Source organism: Podarcis pityusensis (genome assembly GCF_964106645.2).
Source record: "Podarcis pityusensis genome assembly, chromosome: 2".
In the NCBI taxonomy this organism is placed as follows: Eukaryota; Metazoa; Chordata; class Lepidosauria; order Squamata; family Lacertidae; genus Podarcis; species Podarcis pityusensis.
The window spans coordinates 110,092,908-110,115,360 of record NC_138029.1 but is presented as its reverse complement, the minus strand read 5'-3'; the positions used below and the strand labels follow the sequence as shown (position 1 = coordinate 110,115,360).

The 22,453-nt window shown below is 47.9% G+C and overlaps 2 protein-coding genes across 4 annotated transcripts; both read left to right on the top strand.

Annotated features, from left to right (window-relative positions):
- Window positions 1-3,658: 3,658 nt before the first annotated feature.
- On the top strand, window positions 3,659-11,748 carry LOC308469579 (cholinesterase-like). 2 transcript variants are annotated; one of them, XM_080992250.1, is made up of 5 exons: window positions 3,659-3,755; window positions 6,738-8,238; window positions 9,144-9,289; window positions 9,777-9,865; window positions 10,788-11,748. In XM_080992250.1, exons 1-4 carry the CDS (start codon window positions 3,689-3,691, stop codon window positions 9,845-9,847), a joined length of 1,785 nt encoding a protein of 594 aa, XP_080848376.1. In that variant the 5' UTR covers window positions 3,659-3,688; the 3' UTR covers window positions 9,848-9,865; window positions 10,788-11,748. The 2 variants fall into 2 exon arrangements, with proteins under 2 accessions (XP_080848376.1, XP_080848377.1); XM_080992251.1 differs by lacking the exon at window positions 3,659-3,755 and adding an exon at window positions 4,724-4,872.
- Window positions 11,749-14,783: 3,035 nt separating this feature from the next.
- On the top strand, window positions 14,784-21,187 carry LOC308469612 (cholinesterase-like). 2 transcript variants are annotated; one of them, XM_080992321.1, is made up of 4 exons: window positions 14,784-14,920; window positions 15,782-17,191; window positions 17,993-18,159; window positions 19,811-21,187. In XM_080992321.1, exons 1-4 carry the CDS (start codon window positions 14,799-14,801, stop codon window positions 19,876-19,878), a joined length of 1,767 nt encoding a protein of 588 aa, XP_080848447.1. In that variant the 5' UTR covers window positions 14,784-14,798; the 3' UTR covers window positions 19,879-21,187. The 2 variants fall into 2 exon arrangements, with proteins under 2 accessions (XP_080848447.1, XP_080848448.1); XM_080992322.1 differs by having other exon boundaries at window positions 14,824-14,920; window positions 15,709-17,191.
- The last annotated feature ends 1,266 nt before the right edge of the window (window positions 21,188-22,453 follow it).

The window sequence follows — 22,453 nt, the reverse complement described above, 5'->3', positions numbered from 1 at the left end:
TAATGCTCCCTGGGAAACCCCAATCGTCACACCCGTCAAGCCTAATGGTTCGGTCCGCATCTGCGCAGACTACAAATGTACCATAAACAAGGCCCTCACGGCCCACGCATACCCAGTGCCAGTGGTCAGCCATGTCCTTGCCACCCTGGCTGGGTCGAAAATTTTTGGCAAGCTGGACTTGGCCCAAGCATATCAACAGCTGCCAGTAGATGAGGCCACAGCAGAGGCACAGACGATTGTGACGCACAGAGGAGCGTTCAGGGTAAAGCGGCTGCAATTCGGTGTCAGCGTGGCACCAGGCATATTCCAGAATATAATGGACTCTCTCCTTAAAGGGATTCCTGGCGTCACCCCCTTCTTCGATGATGTGTTGATTGCCGGCCCCACACCAGAGGAGTTTGAGGACCGCCTCCGCACCGTTCTGCACCGTTTCCAGACGGCGGGTCTCAAGGTGAAGCGGGAAAAATGTCTACTAGGAGTGCCTCAGGTGGACTTTCTGGGATTTATGGTGGACGCAGAAGGGGTCCACCCGACTGGGGACAAGGTACGGGCCATTTGTGATGCCCCAGCGCCCAAGAGCAAGACTGAACTTCAGGCCTTCTTGGGACTATTGAACTTTTACCATTCCTTCCTTCCCCACAAGGCGGCGGTAGCGGAGCCCCTACACAGACTCCTGGACAAGCGGGCCCCTTGGGTGTGGGGCCAGCGCCAGGAGGCCGCATTCCAGGCAGTCAAGGACTTGCTTGTCTCAAACTCGGTCTTGGCACACTTCGACGAGAGGCTGCCGGTGGTGCTAGCATGCGACGCCTCACCCTATGGCATTGGAGCTGTCCTGGGGCACCAACTCCCGGATGGAAGAGAGGTACCGGTGGCGTACTTTTCCCAGACACTCAACACAACCGAGCGGAACTACTCGCAAATCGACAAGGAGGGTCTGGCAATCGTAAAGGGAGTAAAAAAATTCCATGATTTCTTGTACGGGCGGCCCTTCACCGTGGTGACTGACCACAAGCCGTTGCTTGGCTTGTTTGCCCCCGAAAAGCAGACCCCCCAAGTGCTGTCTCCTCGCGTCCTCAGGTGGTCAATTTTCCTTGCCAGCTACCAGTATGCACTGATTCACCGACCTGGGAAGGCGATGGGCCATGCGGACGCCCTCAGCAGGCTACCACTACCGGAAACAGGCCCTGACCCAGCACCTGCACAAGAGGTTATGAGCCTGGAGCTGCTTCCCGACCGCCCCATTCAGGCACAAGAAGTTGCACACCATTCCAAGAAAGATAGGGTCATCTCCCGGGTCCTGGACTGGGTGTGGAGGGGATGGCCCAGCAGCAGCCCCGGGCCAGAATTCGCCAGCTACACAACCCGCAAACATGAACTGTCGGCCCACAAGGGGTGCCTGTTATGGGGAAGCAGAGTCGTTGTTCCCCAGCCCCTCTGCAAAAGGGTCCTCACAGCCCTACACGAGACACATCCAGGGGTAGTAAGAATGAAGGCCCTTGCCAGGAGTTATGTGTGGTGGCCGGGGATCGATGGAGAGATAGAGGCCTGGGTCAAACACTGCCAGGCCTGCCAAGAATCCCGCCCAGACCCCCCAAGGGCCCCAGTCCAGTCCTGGGAGTCCGCCCGAGCACCATGGTCACGCCTGCATGTGGATTTCGCTGGCCCCTTTCAGGGGAAAACATTCTTCATAGTGGTGGACTCCTACACCAAATGGCTGGAAGTCGCACTGGTACCGTCCACTTCCACGTCCGCAGCCATCCGGGTACTACGCAGGCTGTTTGCAACCCACGGGCTCCCTGACACTCTCGTCTCAGACAACGGGACTGCATTTACGTCAGGAGAATTCCAAACCTTCACAGCGCAGAACGCCATCCGCCACATCCGTTCGGCGCCGTTCCACCCTGCCACCAATGGCCAAGCAGAACGCATGGTGCGGACCACCAAGGACACCCTTCGCCGCATGACGCAAGGGGACTGGGAGTACCGCCTTGCCACATTCCTTCTAGCACAGCACAGCACCCCCAGCTCAACGACTGGCCGGAGCCCCGCTGAACTACTAATGGGTCGGCGCCTTGCAATCAGATTGGACCGCCTTCACCCCGATAGAGCTCAGGATGAGGTAGTGGTGGGGGAAGGCAGGAACCCCCGGACCTTCGAGGCCCAGGACCCAGTGTACGCAAAGAATTTTGGGGCAGGCCCAGCATGGGTACCCGCCACAATCACCAGGGTCACTGGCCCCGTGTCGTACGAGGTGCTAACGGATGGGGGGCAATGCTGGCGCCGCCACTGCGACCAGATACGGCGACGATTCCCGGGAGAAAACCAGGAGGAGGACAGGTCAGAGGAGTCCCAAGGGAACAGCGGGGCAGTGAGGCCCATAGAGCAGGAGGGGCCAGCAGGAGAGGCAGAATCAGTAAATACAGAGAGGACCCGTGAGGCCGAAAGGACACCGGAACCAGAACCACGACTGAGCGAGCCGGTTGCACCAGACCAAACAGCCGCATCACAGCCAGCATCCTTGGAACACGAGCCAGAACCCGGAGCCCGGACCAGGGAACACCCCAGGCCACAACGCACACGTAGGCCGCCGGCATACCTTGAGGACTATGAATGCGACCTCCCGGGCAGGACTGGAACTTAGAGGGGAGGGGTGTTATGTACTGAGTTGAATAGGATCCAAACTGTAGCAGTCTGATTGGTCCTAGAACAATAGGATCCAAAAGGCAGCAGTCTGATTGGTCCTAGAACAATAGGATTCAGAATGCAGCAGTCTGATTGGTCCTAGAACAATGCAGCAGTATGATTGGTTGGCAGGAACCACCCAATCCTGCTCCAGATAGAAGTGAATCCACAACCTGATTGGCTTACAGTAGAATTCCAGAATTAGCCAATCATGTGCAGCCCATTGTGTAAATAATGTATATAAAGCAGATACTGTGAGGGGACATTATTCATTCCTCCTCACCACTATGAGCTGAATAAAGAGCATGAAATCACTTTGCGACTCTGAGTATATTTCAGTACCTCAGGTTACATACGCTTCAGGTTACATATGCTTCAGGTTACACACTCCACTAACCCAGAAATAGTGCTTCAGGTTAAGAACTTTGCTTCAGGATGAGAACAGAAATTGTGCTGCGGCGGTGCGGCCGCAGCAGGAGGCCCCATTAGCTAAAGTGGTGCTTCAGGTTAAGAACAGTTTCAGGTTAAGAACAGACCTCTGGAACGAATTAAGTACTTAACCCGAGGTACCACAGTAACCCTATTTCCTCCCATCAATTCTCGCTGTGTGCCTTGGCTTTACCAGAAGTGAAGCTTCATAGAATCATGGAATTGCAGAGTTGGAAGGGAGCCTGGGAGTCATCTTAGTTCCACCCCCTGCAATGCAGGAATACGCAATTGTCCCAAGCGGGGATCGAACCTGCGACCTTGGCGTTATCAGCACCACGCTGTAACCAACTGAGCTATCCAATGGATAGCAGGGCAGTAGCATTTATTTACCCAGATCTCATTGCTTCTTTTCCTTAAAAGTGAGTGTAAAAGTACAAATAAACTTGTGACACAACTTGGTGGAAGGCCAGCAAGCCCAGGGGCCAGCGGCCAATTGCTTGCTTTAATGTTACTTAACACACCGCCAAAAGCCAATAGAAAAGGTGGAATAAAAATATTTAAAATAAAGAACCAAAATATGTTCAGGAACCCTTCTCTACTGAGCGCTGTGAGGTTGCAGATCTCCCTTCAAACTCCACATCAAAGTAAGTCTCTGTTTCCCAACGCCTTTGATCCTAGCACTGGATTTCCACCTTGTCAGTGCAAGGCTGTGGATACGGGAGAATCAAGACTGCTTTGGGCTGCTGATGCTGTGAACCCCTCCATCGTGGGCTCAGATTGTGTCCCTTCCAACTCTCCAGTTTTATGATTCTAAGATTCTAATGACACCGTGGTACCTCGGGTTACAGACGCTTCGGGTTACAGACGATTCGGGTTACAAACTCCGCTAACCAAGAAGTGGTTGCTCCAGGTTAAGAACTTTGCCCCAGGATAAGAACAGAAATTACGCACCAGCGGTGCAGTGGCAGCAGGAGGCCCCATTAGCGAAAGCGCGCCTCAGGTTAAGAACCGTTTCAGGTTAAGAACGGACCTCTGGAACGAATTAAGTTCTTAACCCGAGGTACCACTGTACATGTAAATAAACCATACATCATAAAGACACCACAGTCTCTGCTTGACCTCACTTCCAAAAGGAAACACAAACTCTGTGTTGGTGCCTGAAACCCCTGGAATCTTGCATTGCTTCAAGACTGGGGTGGCATGCAACAATATTTAAAATAAATTAAGACACACTCTTATGAACACACAAGTCTTTCAGATCAAGCCCCAGGCCCATTTAGTCCAGCATCCTGTTCTCACTGTGGCCAACCAGATGACCCGAAGTAGGACCTGAGCACAATAATGCTCCCCCCACCTGGTATTCAGAGTCCCACTGCCCCCATTAGTGTGTGTATGTGGGGGACAGCATAGTCACCATTCCCCTGATAGCCTTAGACAGGGACTCTTCTTCTCCCAAAGCCACAAGGTTGCATATCAAGGATTGGGAATCTGCTCTATCACTCCGTAGCAAAGCAAAGCCTCCCTTTCCCCATATGCTTGATCCAAGACATGAACTTCCACCTTGTCAATCTACAGCATCCTCCCACTCTTTGGACAGAGCCCGAGAGGTCAATGCTCTTTTCAGTTAGCACAGTTACCCTCTGTCGCTGCTGGTTGTTTGTGAACATTGCAGGGAACACACTGGTACCTTCTGCAATTTGTTCTCCCCTTTGGCCTGAGCTAGGATCAGGAGTGGAAAACAACTCATGAAGGAGATGGGAGGTGAGTCCTTACAATTAGGAAAACCCATTTGCTTTTGAAGAATTGATTTGGATTTAGACTTCCTAGGCCTGCATGCATCTAATTCTGAAACAATGTCAATGGTTGACTGTTCAAGTCTGTTGCAGGAATCTGTGCAATTCCTGTATTTAAGGCAACCCTGGCCAATCTTTTCCTTGGACTGCTATTTCTCTGAACTACAACAGCTACACATAGCTTTAACCCAAGCCTTTGGGGTGTGGGTGTGAGAAAGAGGGGAAAGCGGGATGTGATGCCCATTCTGTCATTTATGACCCAGAAGCCCTCCCCTCTTTGCAGGTTTTCCAAAGGTCTAGTGACTTGCTCTTGAATTATTTTGCTTCAGGTGGGTGATTTAGGTTGCACTCCCAATCACACTTACTAGGAAGGAAGTGTCATCAATCCCAGAAGATCTTACTTCTGAATAGGGATGGAGAGTCTGTCCATATCAGTCTCTCTCCGGTTCTCATTTTTCCAACCATAAATTCGGCTCTCCACATTTTGCATCCATTTGCATTTATAAAGACATTGCCACAGAAATTAAGTAGCAGCATGGTAGGAATTTATCATAATATATATATTTTTATAAGCAGTTTTGACTGATTAACAATTTTGGGGGGAAACAATTTGCCTAATATAATGCATTTTTATGCTATTTTCACTAAGATCCTCACTCTTCTTTCCACTTTCCATTAATACATCCATTTATGTAAGCATTGTTGGGTTAGATAACTGTATCACAAAATTCAGACACAAAATTCAGAATAGCTGTGTTTCAACTTTAAATGCATACTGGATAGACAGAATTTCTCCTCCATTCCTAAGAAATGGGTCCCAACAACATCCCTGTGATATGGCAAAGGCTGCAATCCTAACCATGTCTAATCCGGAGTAAGTCCTATTGAATTAATGTTGCTTATGCCCGGGTACAGCTTTCATCTATGTACGTTTACTCAAAAGTCCAGCTGAGTTTCCGGGGGCATTTTGCCATCAGACAGCCTAGTATGTCCCTGTGACATAAGTGCTGGATGAAAAATGTTAATGAAGGCTCTCTATTACCTACCCACCATCAGCCTCTGTTTCTGGAAAGAGCCTTGTTCTGGAAAAAGAACTGTTGCTTTAAGAAACATTGGGAACACTGGAGAAAGCAAAACAGCAACTGCATCAAGGGAACACACAGAGTCAGAACTCAAACTTGTGGATAGATGTACAAGGCAATCCCTGTGCATGCTTACTCAGGGATAAGTTTCACTGCGTTCAATGGAGCTTTCATCAATATAAACAAGTTATAAGAGTTATGGAATCCAAAGGACATTTCCAAAAGGGGAGTTGAAACCTTGCAATATTCATTGGTCTCTTGATCTGCAGTGAAAGGATTAAATTAATCACCGCCACCTGATGCACTTCCAAGCATATTTGCATCCCTGCTGCAATTTAGGGGGGAAATAGGAACATAGACATACATAAAGAATGTAGAAATGAGTGGTTAAATTTGATTCCTAGACAGAAAAATAGGGCAGGAAATGGCTAGAGTAACTGGTCTCCCAAACCTCCTGAATAGCTGAGCCTTGGAACACATAAACCTGGAGAAAATGTGTTAAATTCGTTTGATTTTCCACCTTTCTAACAATGTAAACGGAGCCCGGTGCTGAGTCAGCCCAGGTTGCTAAGTGAGGGAGCTCGTGGCTTGTTTGCAGAAGGCATCCAAGGTCCATGATCTGTGTTGCCCTTGTGGGACCTTGGGGAAGAACCGCAGAGCAGGGCTTGATGTGAGCAGGCCAGAGCAGCGGATCCCTGAGAGAGAAATGACCTGCCTTTTATTGAATGTAACTTTTAAAATCTCCTTCTAGCTGCTGCAGTGCCTGGTATCCTCTCTTCGCTCCCCTACATCTTCATTCTCCTCCTCTTTTCACCTGCCTCTGGCTCTGCCCCTGGCGATGACACCGTGGTGGTCACCAAAAGTGGCCCCATCAAGGGCAAGCATGTTTCAGCTGGCTCCGGCTCTGTGACGGCTTACCTGGGCATCCCCTATGCTGAGCCCCCTGTGGGTGAATTGCGTTTCCAGAAGGCCCTTCCACACCAGCCATGGAGCCAAGTCTTGGAAGCCACCAGCTATGGCAACTCTTGCCACCAGTCTATTATTTCTGGCATCCCTGATGCAGACGTGTGGGCACCCAATACGCCACTGTCAGAAGACTGCCTCTTTCTCAACATCTGGGTTCCCCACCCGCGTCCCTCTACACCAACCCCTGTCCTTGTTTTCATTCACGGAGGGGGGTTTTTCACTGGGACATCTTCCCTGGACATGTACAAAGGAGAATCCTTAGCCTCTACCGAGAGAGTGATAGTTGTCAACCTGAATTATCGCCTGGGGATGCTAGGCTTCCTCTCCATGCCACCAGCAGCTCCAGGAAATATGGGCTTGCTAGACCAACAGCTGGCTCTGAGATGGGTCCATGAGAATGCCGCCGCCTTTGGAGGAGATCCGACTCGGGTGACCATATTTGGCCACAGCGCTGGAGCAGCAGCAGTGGGTTTCCACCTCCTTTCACCAGGCAGCCAGCCCCTTTTTGCCCAAGCTGTGATTCAGAGTGGATCCCCCAGTGCCATCTGGGCTTGGGGGAGTCCTGAGGAAGCCAAACAAAAATCCCTCGCTATCGCCCAGCTGGTGGGCTGTGCTGATGGCGATGACAGCGCTGTGATGAGCTGCCTACAGGCGAAAAATGCCACAGAATTCTCTCCACAGGAAATGCTCCTCTTTGAGAAAGGCAAATATCTTATCGATCTTCCTGTGATACCAACAACAGATGGCGATTTCCTGCCTCATGACCCTCAGAAGCTTCTGGAGCCTGGGCACATCAAAGTCAAGCCAGTTCTCATTGGTTTTACCTCTGACGAAGGGAACACCTTTATGCCGTTTAGTTTTCCTGGCATCGAGCGCCACCAGTTCACTCACGAGCTACTTCTGAAAGGGATACGGATGGCAATACGAAATGCAACGGAAGAAGTTGCCCAGGCTGTGGCCCTGGAGTACAGCAAGGAAGGCCAGGATCCAGTCCGGTATTACAGGGCCTTGTCACAGTCCTTTCGCGATTACTTCTTTTCGTGCCCAATGGATGAATTCTCTAAGAAGCTGGAAGAAGTTGGGAGCCCTGTGTACGCTTACTACTTCAAGCACCACACCTCTGGCTCTTTTTGGCCTGAGTGGGCTGGGGCCCCCCATGATGCTGAGCTGCCTTACTTGTTTGGAACCCTCGAGAAAGCTGTGGCCGCCAATCAAACTTACACAGAAGCGGAGGCTGATCTGAGCCGCAGGGTGATGCGATACTGGGCAGAGTTTTCCAGAAGTGGGTAAGGCATGACCTTTTCCTCGCTTGCCCTTCGCCTTTACACAGAAGGCAAGCCCTTTCAACCCTTAAAGCTGTGGGATGTAAAACACAGGAGCAGTCAATGACAACATTCCTAGAGTGTACATGTTAGAACATGGGGAAGGATGTCTGTCCAGCAAGCAGGTAAACTTCCTGGGGACGGACTTCCTCCGCATGTGACCAGAGGTGGGTGTGGCCTCACCTGTGCAGGTAAATGATAAAAGCACAGGGCAGGCAGCCATTCTCTCTCTTGTCTCTCTTGCCTCTCTCTGCCATCTTCCTTCGATCAGGAAACATCTAAGGATGCCCTCTTGGCTCTCAGCCAAGAGAGGAGGAAAGGACTATCTTGCTATAAGATAGATTCTGAGTGTATTTTACCTTTTTAAAGCTGTCTTTTTAAAGCCTAGAATAGCATTAGCCTTTCTTTGTGTGCTGCTGTTGACTCATGTTGAGCTTGTGGTCCACTAAGACCCCTAGATCCTTTTCACATGCACTGCTAGTAAGCCAGGTGTCCCCCATCTTATATTTGCGCATCTGGTTCCTCCTGCCTAAGTGCAGAACCTTACATTTCTCCCTGCTGAAATTCATTTTGTTGGCTTGGGCCCAGTTCTCCAATCTGTCAAGGTCATTTTGAATTCTGATCATGTCTTCTGTGGCATTAGCTAACCCTCCCGGTTTGGTGTCATCTGCAAATCTGACGAGGTCCAAATGTGTTCCTGTGTATATCTGGCCTTCAGAATTCTCCAGCTCTCACTGGCTCTGTTTCGCTCCTCAAGTGTTTTTTTGCCTGATTGTGATATCTCCCCAAACTCTGATAATGCCTTCTGCCTGGATGGAAGATGGAAGATTGGTGTTTAGAGCTATATATTTGTTTTACATCCTCTGCAGGAAACCAACGGGGTCAGCTGCCGGCGAGGTAGAGTGGCCGCTCTACAATGCCACACAGCAGAACTTCTTCCACCTAAGCACTGAGCCAACCCAGGTTGTGGACAGGTCACCTGTGCAACACTGCACTTTCTTCAATACACTGATAAGTGAGCTCTGTTCTTTGCCTTGCAGTATGGGTGTGAGTGGACTGCGGTGGGGGCTAAGACCTCATAAGACAAATGCTTCTAATGACTGTACTGTAGCTGGCATCACCTACAGCTGAAATGAGATGCTACTGGCCCCGGGCTTCTGGAACAGGGATTGCCAATGTGATGACCATGGATGCAATGGTGTGGGTACCCATGGCTGTACTCTCTACCCCTCCATCCTTTGGCCATAAGATGGTAAGTGAGGTTACCTTTTGTCCTGTGAAAAGCCAAGAACTGAAGGAGGAAGCTGGAAGATTGAGACTCTTTCCCACTTCCTCTCTCACTTCCATGAGAAGAAACCAGAGCTGGGCACGCACTCCAAAATCCAGATGTGGATATATGCCTAAATAGGTCGGCGACTCTTGTTCCAGAGTCTTCAACATCTCATTTCCAGATTCAAACTTTTCTCTGGCTTTCTTTCTTTCTTCTTCTCCTTCTTCTACAGACAAATTGAAAGAGGATTCTGCTGCTTCACACAAGGAGGAGGACGAGAAAACGGAATCCACAACACAATAGAGGGAATCTCCATGAAAGGTCATTAGGACTACAGAGGAAATGATGGAGCTGGGGAGTATAGAAGGATGAATGAATGAATAGAGAATGAATGGGTAGACCACACCGAGCAGTTGAGAGGAGGACATTTTCTCCCCTCTCTGTCATCCGGCTTAATGGTTTGCATGGCCCACAGCTAAAATGGCTTCCTTCTGCAACCTGTGCCTGGAACCATGTTTTAAATGTGAACATGAACACCTGTCCATTTCCCCACATCAGGAAGGCTTTGTGCTGCAGCCCAAAGGGAGCTGAAGTAGACGAGTGCTTTCTTCTGTTACCCTCTTCCTCATCTCGCCACATTTCCACATGCTGAGATATGGGTGGCGCTGTGGTCTAAACCACCAAGCCTCTTGGGCTTGCCGATCAGAAGGTCGGCAGTTTGAATCCCCACGATGGAGTGAGCTCCCATTGCTCTGTCCCAGCTCCTGCCAATCTAGTAGTTCGAAAGCACACTAGTGCAAATAGATAAATAGGTACGCTGTGGCGGGAAGGTAACCGGCGTTTCTGTGCGCTCTGCTTTCCGTCATGGTGTCCTGTTGCATCAGAAGTAGTTTAGTCCTGCTGGCCACAGGATCCAGAAAAGCTGTCTGCAGACAAATGCCGGTTCCCTTGGCCTGAAAGCGGAGATGAGCGCCACACCCCATAGTCTGATTCGACAGGACTTAACCATCCAGGGGTCCTTTACCTTTGCCTTTACCATATATATATATATATATATATATATATATATATATATATATATCTCCTCATGAAAATTCATCCGCATTATAGTGCTAATTTATTCTAATACACTTTTTTTTTTGTCTGCAGTTTTGCCTAACACACACTTTTTTTTGGCTAAATGCATTTCTCTCATTCATGCCTATATTGCATTCTGACCAAACCACACTCATCTTTTCAACAGGTGTTGCTTGACTTTGTGTCCCTCGATTTTAAAGCATCATTACCAAGTGACCTAGAAGAAAACCTGACAAGGACTTCCATGCTGATAAAAACCCACTGCTTCCTATGATCTTAACACACTCACAACCAATTGAAAACACACCTTTTAATGTGTCTGCAAAATTTTGAACTTCTAGCAAAGTAACTGTTCTGCTGCTTTGAGATGTGGGTTTCAATATCTTTGGCAGATGTAGATTCCTGAAACATCTAATATACATTTCCTTTTGATATTAGCAAAGTTAAAGTTACTTTTGCTTTGGTCCTGATGAGTGATAGTTTGATTCCTGTAGTTCAAAGCTAACAACTTCATTCTTCCACCTGTTCCCCCCAAATAAGAATCATAATACATACCACAATGCCATGCCTCTTTCACAGTAAGATAACCTTCAGGCTTCAGAAAACAAAGACCACCAGTTTAGCCATTTCTCACTAGGGTTATATTCTTTCACCAACCAACGGAACAAAGTAAATGACATAGGAAACAGACAGGAACTTGTGGGAAAGAGACAATAGAACAAATCCATGTCGGTGTTATAAGAAATTGCTCAACCTCTTTCCTCTCCTTTAGGATGCATTGGCTAAAATGAGTACAAAGCCACTTGATTTTCAATGGTTAGCTAGCTCTCCAAACTCCAGTAATAAACTCAACACCCTCAAGGAACCAAAACGTGCTTTGCTTCAGGACACAGATGCCCCTCTTCTTCCCTTACTTACTTTACTTTCAGTGTCAGTTCTGTGGCAATATGGTCACACACACTTTCTGTAGACTTTTGGGAATAGTTAGGGATTCCTTTGCTCTTTAAAATCAAGGTGTGTTGGTGTGGCAAGAGCTGCTGCCTGCCTTTAGGGTAATTTTGCTGTCTGAAGTGGCATCCATATATTCTGAAACTTTCATTTCATGCAATAAACCAGTCTTTCTTTGCTCCTCTTGTGTATGAGTTTTCTTGCGGGGGAAAGTTTAACACGTATTCAGACCATAACTCTAGCAAAAAGATCCTGAAATCCTTTTGGGCTTAATATTGGGAGTCTGCATAGAAGACATGTGGTTGCAGGCAAAGGAAAACACTTCACATCCACCACCATGATGTCTGATGTCAGGTGATTAAGAGTTGGGTAGCCTCACCAACAGGGACGCGGGTGGTGCTGTGGGTTAAACCACAGAGCCTAGGGCTTGCCGATCAGAAGGTCGGCTGTTCAAATCCCCACGACGGGGTGAGCTCCCGTTGCTCGGTCCCTGCTCCTGCCAACCTAGCAGTTTGAAAGCACATCAAAATGCAAGCAGATAAATAGGTACTGCTCTGGCGGGAAGGTAAATGGCATTTCCGTGCACTGCTCTGGTTCGCCAGAAGCGGCTTAGTCATGCTGGCCACATGACCTGGAAGCTGTACACCGGCTCCCTCGGCCAATAAGGCAAGATGAGCGCTGCAACCCCAGAGTCGGTCACGACTGGACCTAATGGTCAGGGGTCCCTTTACCTTTACCTTAGCCTCACCTACAGTCTTTTATGGATCCAGCCTGGCTGGTTTCCCTATCCTTGAGGCAGATGTGTGAAAGAACTGGGGCGTACCGGGGAGGGAACCCAAAAACAAACAGCAACTCACATTTTCTTAGAAAACACAGAACGTGTTCAAAGCCAGGGTCCGGAAGGTGAATGACTGCAGCTTGTTTGCTGAAAGAACCCCAAGGTCAGCAAAGAGAGCTGTACTCTTCGTGCTGGTTAGCAGAACAGCTTTTTAAAAAATCTCTTTTGGGAATTGTTGGGCAGTAGAGAGAGGCCAAGGGGACAGCGCCCTCCTACTGTGCCCTTAACTGAAAAAGGGGAAGTTTATAATAAATGTGGTTGCTATGTTATAGACAAATATGTGTGCCACACAATTTGGCGGTGTGGTGCAAGAACATTTATTTAAGCTGGTGTGTGTGTGTGTGTGTGTGTGAGAGAGAGAGAGAGAGAGAGAGAGAGAGAGTCATAGAACAGAATCATAGAGTTCGAAAAGACCATGAGGATCATCTAGTCCAACCCCCTACAGTGCAGGATTCTTCCACCTAATGTGAGGTTCGAACCCACATCCTTGAGATCAAGAGTTTCATGCTCTACTGATATGTACTAGATAATTATTATTTTTTAGTGGAACACTGCCTGCTTTACTTATTTATTTAGTAGAGCATTTATAAACAAACATATATGGCAGAGTGATGCGATATTGAGCAGAGTTTGCCCGGTAAGGCATTAACTGTCCTTCTCAAATGCACAATGGCTATTATCTTCCAGAGGGTGGTCACATTCAGATGGTGATTCAGTCTCCAGCAAGAGTTCAGGTTCAATGCAAGAGTCAAGTTAAAATATACCTTCCCCCCAAAACCAGAAGCGTTTTTGCTTGGGTTGATGGGAGAAGAGACTACAAAAGCAGACCAAAGACTATTTATGTATGCCACCACTGTAGCAAGAATTCTTTTAGCCCAAAGATGGAAATCACAAGAATTACCATTGATCAGGGAGTGGCAGATGAAGATGATGGGCTATGCGGAGTTAGCCAAACTGACTGTGAGGATCCGGAACCAAGGCGATCCAAAATTCCAGAGAGATTGGAGCAAATTGTGAAGACACTAGCAGGATTGATATGAATCCTGCAACATAATATAAAAATAGTATCTGACCATGGAGGACTTGAGATGTATTGAAGGACAGAAACTGACAGCAGAAATGTGTATATAATTTATCAGGAAATTAGAAATCAGTTGAAGGGAGGGAGAGAAGTCACGAGCTCGGCGGAGCAAATGTTTTAGAAATGGCTATTATAATGTTGTTATATTTTATGTTTTTATTTTATTAATGAAAATAATAAAAATTATATGAAAAAAGAGAGAGTCAAGGTTCCTGGCAGACCCAGGAAGTTCAGGATAGGGACCCACACACATAGTCAAGGTGCGTATAAAAGATTCATTTGGAGCTCATTCAAAGCACATTTCTTCCCTCAAACAATTCTGGGCACTGGGCCCTCCCAGTGTTGCAATTCTAGGCTTGCCATACGTCAGGAAAATTCCTGACATGTCCTGGTTTTCGGGTTTAAAAATGGCATCAGATGGGCAAAGCAGTGGTAACAGCTCAAAAAGCTGTTAGGAACTCCCAGGTGTCATGAATTTTACTTTTTGAAGTTTGGCAACCCTAGCTGGAGCTCCCTCTTGCAACGCACCCCCAGTTGCTATTGCAACATCTCTGCTGGATCTAGAAGGACCTTACTCATTGGTTGCATCCCCAAACTGACTGTGAGAAAAGCCTGATGGGACAGGCTGCCATTGGCGTATCTGGACCTTTGGAGAAGCTGGAACATTCTAGATTAGAATCTATTTGTGTATTAATCCCTATTAATCTGTTGCTGATCCACTAGTTGTTAGTGGAATAAATCTCATTGCCTGCACATGCCTTAGGAATGGGTGTATATTCTTGGAAAGCTGCTTCTCAAAATCCAAAATCCTGGAATTGGAGTTCCAGGTCACTCTTTCCCTGTATCTGTGGACATTTGTATCACTCCATGGCTAAAGGACAGAAGGATTGAAATAACTTTGGGCTTCAGCAGGTGAAGCCGACTCCTGGCCCATGACAAGCCCTTTGTGCTGACAGAAGAATCACACAAGTTTTCACTTAAGCACTGCATCTTGTTCTGAGAGCCAGGCTACTGGTTGGTTGTATTTGTGGACACTGGTATTACTCCGTTGCCAAAGGACAGGAGGATGGCAATAACTTTGGGCTGAATCCTTTTAAGTTCTACTCAGAGTGGGCACATGGAAATCAATGGTCCTATCATAGTCATGTCCTTTAATTGTAGTGGGTCTCCTCTGAGTATGACTTATTTTGGAGGCAGCCCTTTGTCTTTCCCCCTGCACCTTCCCCGAATTTATGTAAAAGCAAATTCTCTCTGACCCCTGACACTGGGTGAGCAAAGCCAGTTGGTCATTGACTTTTGCTTACGTACAGATGGGCAGATGCTCCCACGCCCAGGTGTTTTTCATAAGAGTCTCTGGATCCTCAGCAGTACCTAACTTTCCTCTTTGGAGTGGGCTGCAGGGGATACTGAGGAGCAGGAGAACCCCATCAGGGTGAGTCTGTAAGGAACAGAAATGTGATGTGAGCTGGCCATGGGGGATAACTCAGAACATTACCAAAAACTGGAACCACAGCAACTCTAGATCACAAATCAGAGTGTCTCTTAAAATGGATGAGAATGGGGAAATGTTCTCTGTAGAACAGGTAGAAGACCTGCCATAGGAAAGGAAATCAGAAACTTGTGCTCTAGCAGTGTCAATGTTGTTGCTGTTTTTACCTTTTTTGGGGTTGGGTTTGTCTTTGGTGATTTCAATGATAACCCCTTCTGTCAAACTGTACAACAATAGATCTGGAGAAACCTCATTCGTGGAATAGCTGAAGTACAGTTTGGAGATGCTTTGAGTATCCAGGTGTTGATTCCCCAGGAGATTTCAGCAAGTTGAAGATACTTCTCAATGTCTCCATTTAAGGTGTACTGTAGCTGTTAGGACAGATGTACATGATCGAGAGATGTGATATACCCAGTTACCTGTTGCATTCATAATTTAGAGGAACCAAAACTTCTGTTAAATAAAATAGGAATTAATAACTATATGTGCTTAGGATGGTACAGGGACTAGAAACCACCAAAATACCAGGGAAAACTGGACAGTGTCCCCTGGCATCTTAAAGAGTTTTTATTGTGGTATATGTTCTTTTGTAGGAAGGAACATACAAAAGCAGATTTGTTTGATACTGACCCTTCCATTTGGGTTTCTTCTTGTATTCAGGCTTGGTTGCATTATTCAAATGTCCCATATTCTAATGTTTCCCACCCCACCCTTATTTCTGATTCATTCAGCTGCAGCCGCTATGTGTTGTTTCCGGACTTCACCCTCCTCCTTCTGCCTCCTCCTCTTCCTCCTGGCTTCCAGCTCTGCCTCTGAAGATGATACTGTGGTGGTCACCAGCAGCGGTCCCATTAGAGGCAAACGGCTCCCAGCTGGCCCTGGCTCTGTGACCGCCTACCTGGGCATCCCCTATGCTGAGCCCCCCATAGGCAAACTGCGCTTCCAGAAGCCGGTTCCACATCAGCCGTGGAGCCAGGTCTTGGAGGCCACCAGCTTTGGCAATTCTTGCCTTCAGGTAAACATTGAAAAAATGCCATTTGCAGAGCTATTTGCTGCTAACACACCACTTTCAGAGGACTGCCTCTTCCTTAACATCTGGGTGCCCCACCCACGGCCAGTCACACCAGTGCCCATCCTCCTTTGGATCTATGGCGGGGGTTTTATCATTGGCACAGCCTCTTTGGATATGTACAGTGGGGCCTTGTTAGCAGCTACAGAGAATGTCATTGTGGCCTCCATGAATTACCGCGTGGGGACCCTAGGTTTCCTGTACATGCCGCCAGATGCCCCAGGAAACGTTGGCTTGTGGGACCAACATCTGGCTCTGAAGTGGGTGAGTGAGAACGCAGCTGTGTTTGGCGGTGATGCAGCCCGGATAACTCTCTTTGGCGAAAGTGCTGGAGGGGCCGCAGTTGGTTTCCACCTGCTTTCACCTGCAAGCCAACCCCTTTTTGCCCGTGCTGTGCTTCAGAGTGGAGTTCCCAATGCCCCCTGGGGTTGGAAGAATCCTGAAAATGCCCTAAGAGATTCAGCGATGGTGAGTGGCCTTGTGGGGTGCCCTAAAGCTAACCACAGTGCTATGGTAAGCTGCCTACAGGGGTTGGAAATGAACAGCAGAATGTTTGATGCCTTGCAAACTTTCTTCTCATTGACAACGGATGGGGAGTTCCTCCCAGATGATCCCCCAAAGCTGCTGGAGAGTGGCCTTGTTCATGGCAAACCCATTCTCACTGGCGTCACTGCTGATGAAGGGTCAACTATGGTATTTTTTATGTTTCCTAACATGACAGTGAAGGATGCAATACTGACCCGGGAGCAGGCCCTTAAAGCAGTCAATGGAACTTTGAAAGGAGCAACCAAACAAAATGTTGACCAGGATGTGATACAGAAGTACACTGAAGGTAGCCATGGGTCGGAACAATATCGTTTGGCCATGAGTCATTATATGGGAGATTACTTCTTTGTGTGCCCTCTGCTAGAGTTTGCTGAGAAGGTGGGGAAAGATAAGAACCAAGTTTATGTTTACTCCTTCGACCACCGCAATCCTGACTCTATTTGGCCTGAATGGGCGGGGACACCTCATGGAGCTGAGGTACCTTACGTGTTTGGAAGCGTGGAATTAGTGTTGCAAACAAACCGGTCGGAGGTGAAGGCCGCTGAAGCCGAATTGAGCCGCCAAGTGATGCGATACTGGGCAGAATTTGCCAGAAGCGGGTAAGGCATTAATCAAACACTTTCGGATCATCTGTGTCATTGATGGCACCTTTGCGCAGGTTGTGAATGTGGTTCAGCTTGAATGTTGTGGGTTGTCTACCTCCCAGCATGTTTCCTTTGCTAAAAGGCTTCCATTTTGTGGAGGACGGGTGGGATTCTCTCTGTCCAGTCATTGGGCGTCTCCCTCCCCAGTTCACCCCTCTCACCTGCTCGGTTCTGTGCCATCCTTGAGGGCTTTTCCCAGACTGGAATATGTCCTTAAAGTGAGGTAATATTTCTTGCATGCCTCGATGGAGAGATTGATGTTTTCATGGCAGGAATGTAGCCTATTGTACAAGGCAAGAGTCACATCCATTGACCGGCCCACTTTTGGCTCCCTAAAGCTTATGTATGAGGTAATGTGGCCCCTGCTCTGAAAGGCGTTCTCCACCTCTGCTGTAGATATCATGGACAATGCCTGGCTGCACCTGTGAGTAAGCTTCTATCACAGCATGTGTGATCCTGGGTTGGAGGGCACCATTTTGAGAAACACAGCCATTTTTCCTAAAGTGAATCTGTTGCCCATATACAGGACTGCTGTCAGCAACTGGAATCCTTGCACAGCTGCCCACTTCTGATGTCCGCTATGGGGCAACTTTTATTTGTGGCACAGCACTCCCAGCAGCACTGGGAGCAAGGTTTAGACAGCATTTAAATCCTGGTGTGGCTTATCTATTTATTGATTATACAACACTGGAAGCTTCACCTTGCAAACCAACCTCAGGCTGAGATATGGCTCTGATTTCTTTGTTTCCTCTACAGGAATCCCACTGGGTCCATGGGAGATGAGGCACAGTGGCCTGTCTACAACGCCGCAGAGCAGAAGTTCTTCCACATTGGCACAGATGTGGCAGCCCAGCTCAAACAGATGTCACCTAGCCCACAATGCGATTTCCTGAGCTCCTTGCATTCTAAGGCCACACAAACAGGTGTGATTAGGGCCCTTTTAGGAAAGGAACCATATGCAGTTCCCAGCTCTGGATTAGAATCACAGAACAGAATCAGAGAATTGTAGAGTTGGAACAAACCTCAAGGATCATTTAGTGCAAGCCCCTGCAGTACAGGAATAGGCAGGTGGCTCGTGAGGGAATGAGACCCGTGGCCTTGGCGTGATCAGAACCATGCCCCCAGTGCAACCACTAGGAGAAGGGATATCGCTGAGAGTAGGCAACACTTCTGTGAGGGCTGCACAAAGAGGTGGCATTGTGGGGCATATGTTATGGGCCCACACCCCAGGAGAGGCACCATGGACAGGATCCGTCCCCACCTGCTTCTCTTCTTTACCGTTGCAACCTGCTTGTACACCTGCCTGTCACCCTGGCTCAGACAAGGGGTGGATGGGTGAAAAGGCAAAGCAGGGGATGTCCCTGTCTGCTTGCCTCTCCATCTGGCAAACAAGCCGGTGGTAGCAATGAGGAGAAAGGTGAATAATACCAGCCGGTGATAATGCCAGAGTGGCAGTTGACTCGGTAAGAGAAGGGGCCTCATGATGTGTGCTTTGTTCAAGGGCCCTCCGAAATTTGAAACCAGTGCTATCTTCTGTGAGCCCAGAATGTTCTAGAACAAGGCCCAAATATGTCCCTCTCTAAGAAAGAGTTGCCTCAGCATATCAGGCACCAGTGCTGAAAGCGAATCATCATCTAGCTGTTCTTTCTCACATCACGGTCCTGTTCAGTTCTCCTCATGGCCACTTCAAGAAATTGAGGGCGGTTTTCTTTTATCAAAGGTTCTCCACAAACTCCCCACAGCAGTATTGTTCCCTCAGTACTCCAAGGTTCCTCTTCTCCTCTTCCCTCACTGGCTTAACCACCCTCCAAAGGTCATTCTCCCAACACCCCAAATCCCTTAGCAACAGGTGCCAAGGCTGCCCCAAACCCTCAGCATTCACTTGCTTACAATTCAATTCTTTCCCTTGTTTTCCCAGGCAACTGGCCTAATGAAACATATTAAAACAGCAAGAACATTAAACAACCTAACAAAACGACACGAATAGATAAATTATCTTCCACACATATTTTCATGAGTCCTTGTCCACCTAAATTGCCGGCAGCTGCAGGAATGTGCGGAACTGAATTTAAGAATGAAGAAATGAGAAACTGGGAGAACCAAAATTGGCAGATCTGTCTATCTTTATTGGCTACTGGTCAGGGATGATCACCAAAGGTCAACAACATCTGGAGGGCCACAGGTTCCCCATCCTCTGCTTTTTAAAAAAGGCCTCATCAGTTCCCACAGCATTCTGGTACAGGAGGCATGATGGCTGCATGCTGTGGAAAAGGAAACCTTGTTGTTGTCATTGTAGGAGTAGCGGCAATGGTTTTTTTTTTTTTTTAAATAAATTGGTAAAGTGAGGGGGGAAAGGAACACCTGTTCCCCTCAGCCACCTCTGAGAGCTTTGCCCCTGAAGCAGCTAATACCCCATCTTCAGTGGGGCATGAAGGGTACCGTAAAAATGTGGGGAGGTGTATTCTGCTTTTGCTTAAAAAACAAGTCAGGAGACTGAGCAATCACCTGCATTGATAGTTGTTTAACTTTCTGCTTATCAGTTTTCCCCCTCTGTCCCACCTTTGTCTTTCGCAGAAAAATCTCCAGAAGTTCCTGCTTCATCTACTTTGGAGAAAGATGTGAACAGTGCGACAGAAACCTAGAAAGGCAGAACAGGAAATATCTTGCAGCAAGTGAAACGGGAAGCTCTGAAATGGGAAAAATCATGCCTTAGAAACAGTTTCAGCTAGGCCTGCTCCTTAACACAACTATTCACAACGCAGCTGTTCATTGGGACAAAACTGACTGAAGAAAAAAACAAATGGTTTGATAGGCAGTTGATGAAAATGTAAATCCTGCTCAGGCATTTGGTACTCTGGGCAACTGAGTGCATGAATGGGATCTGCAGAAGACATGGGCTCATTTAGGGTTTCCATCCCCAAGGAGGGAGCCACCTGCATAGAATAATAGAATCAGAGTTGGGAGGGGCCCAAGGGTCATCTAGTCCAACCCTCTGCAATGCAGGAGTCTCAGCTAAAGCATCCATGACAGATGGCCTATGTTGTTGTTGTCGTTTAGTCGTTTAGTCGTGTCCGACTCTTCGTGACCCCATGGACCAGAGCACGCCAGGCACTTCTGTCTTCCACTGCCTCCCGCAGTTTGGTCAAACTCATGCTGGTAGCTTCGAGAACACTGTCCAACCATCTTGTCCTCTGTCTTCCTCTTCTCCTTGTGCCCCCCATCTTTCCCAACATCAGGGTCTTTTCCTGGGAGTCTTCTCTTCTCATGAGGTGGCCAAAGTATTGGAGCCTCACCTTCACGATCTGTCCTTCCAGTGAGCACTCAGGGCTGATTTCCTTAAGAATGGAGAGGTTTGATCTTCTTGCAGTCCATGGGACTCTCAAGAGTCTCCTCCAGCACCATAATTCAAAAGCATCAATTCTTCAGCGATCAGCCTTCTTTATGGTCCAGCTCTCACTTCCATATGGCCTATAGGACTCCTTTATGCTGATGTCAGTCATGCATCCTCTAGGCAGCAAGGCCTAGCCTGTGCATTCTAGAGAGGCTCTTCAAACGTTCAGTATAAACAGGTAGCGAGTGCTTGAGTGGGACTGAAACTGAAAGGAATGAAGTGAGTACAGCCTCGTTCTCTCAGAGGGCAGCTGGATTACCCCTTTGTCATCGTTCACATTCATAGGATTTTCCAACCACCACAAGAAGATATCAAGATTAGGGATCCTTGAAGCTTTTGTTCCGTCTGAATTTTTCATTGAACAAATGTAAATGTGTCCGTCCTGAAAGAAATATGCAGATCAGAACACAGGCAGACTTTGGTTTTCACAGTTCACTAAATATTGCATACTGGGTTTCAGCTCAGATACATACCAAAATGCATATTAAAAAGGGATGTGCTTAGTTGAAATGTGTAGATAAAGGCAGACTTTGTGAGGAAATATATACGTTCGAAAATAATGCAAGTGTTTGGTGTTTTGTTGTTGTTGTTGTTGTTAAAAGGAATGACAGGAATGATAGCTAAATCTATGCAGGTCTTTCCAAGAAGTGAGGTTCCCAGATGTTCTGGGAGTGTAAAATATTTGGCAGCTGAGCCAAATGCTATTGTGTGACACACTCACTTTGCCATTACTGTTCCTTTGGCCTCTAATTAACCACCCCATTTAATAATAATAATAATAATAATAATAATAATAATAATAACAACAACAATAAATTATTTATACCCCACCCATCTGGCTGGGCTTCCCCAGCCACTCTGGGCAGCTTCCAAGAAAATATTAAAATACAGTAAAGCATCAAACATTAAAAGCTCCCCTAAGCAGGGCTGCCTTCAGATGTCTTTTAAAAGTCTGGTAGTTCTTGTTCTCTTTGACATCTGGTGGGAGGGCGTTCCACAGGACGGGTGCCACTACTGAGAAGGCCCTCTGCTTGGTTCCCTGTAACTTGGCTTCTCGCAGTGAAGGAACTGCCAGAAGGCACTTGGCGCTGGACCTTAGTGTCTGGGCAGAATGATGGGGGTGGAGACGCTCCTTCAGATATACTGGACCGAGGCCGTTTAGGGCTTTAAAGATCAGCACCAACACTTTGAATTGTGCTCGGAAACGTACTGGGAGCCAATGTAGGTCTTTCAAGACTGGTGTTATGTGGTCTTGGCGGCTGCTCCCAGTCACCAGTCTAGCTGCTGCATTCTGGATTAGTTGTAGTTTCTGGGTTACCTTCAAAGATAGCCCCACATAGAGCGCATTGCACTAGTCCAAGCGGGAGATAACTAGAGCATGCACCACTCTGGCGAGACAATCTACGGGCAGGTAGGGTCTCAGCTTGCGTACCAGGTGGAGTTGGTAGACAGCTGCCCTGGATACAGAATTAACCCGTGCCTCCATGGACAGCTGTGAGTCCAAAATGACTCCCAGGCTGCACACCTGATCCTTAAGGGGCACAGTTACTCCGTTCAGGACCAGGGAGTCCTCCACACCTGCCCGCCTCCTGTCCTCCAAAACCAGTACTTCTGTCTTGTCAGGATTCAGCCTCAATCTGTTAGCTGCCATCCATCCTCCAACCGCCTCTAGACACTCACACAGGACCTTCACCGCCTTCACTGGTTCTGATTTGAAAGAGAGGTAGAGCTGCGTATCATCCGCATACTGATGGACACCCAGTCCAAACCCCCTGATGATCTCTCTCAGCGGCTGCATGTAGATGTTGAAAAGCATGGGGAAAGGA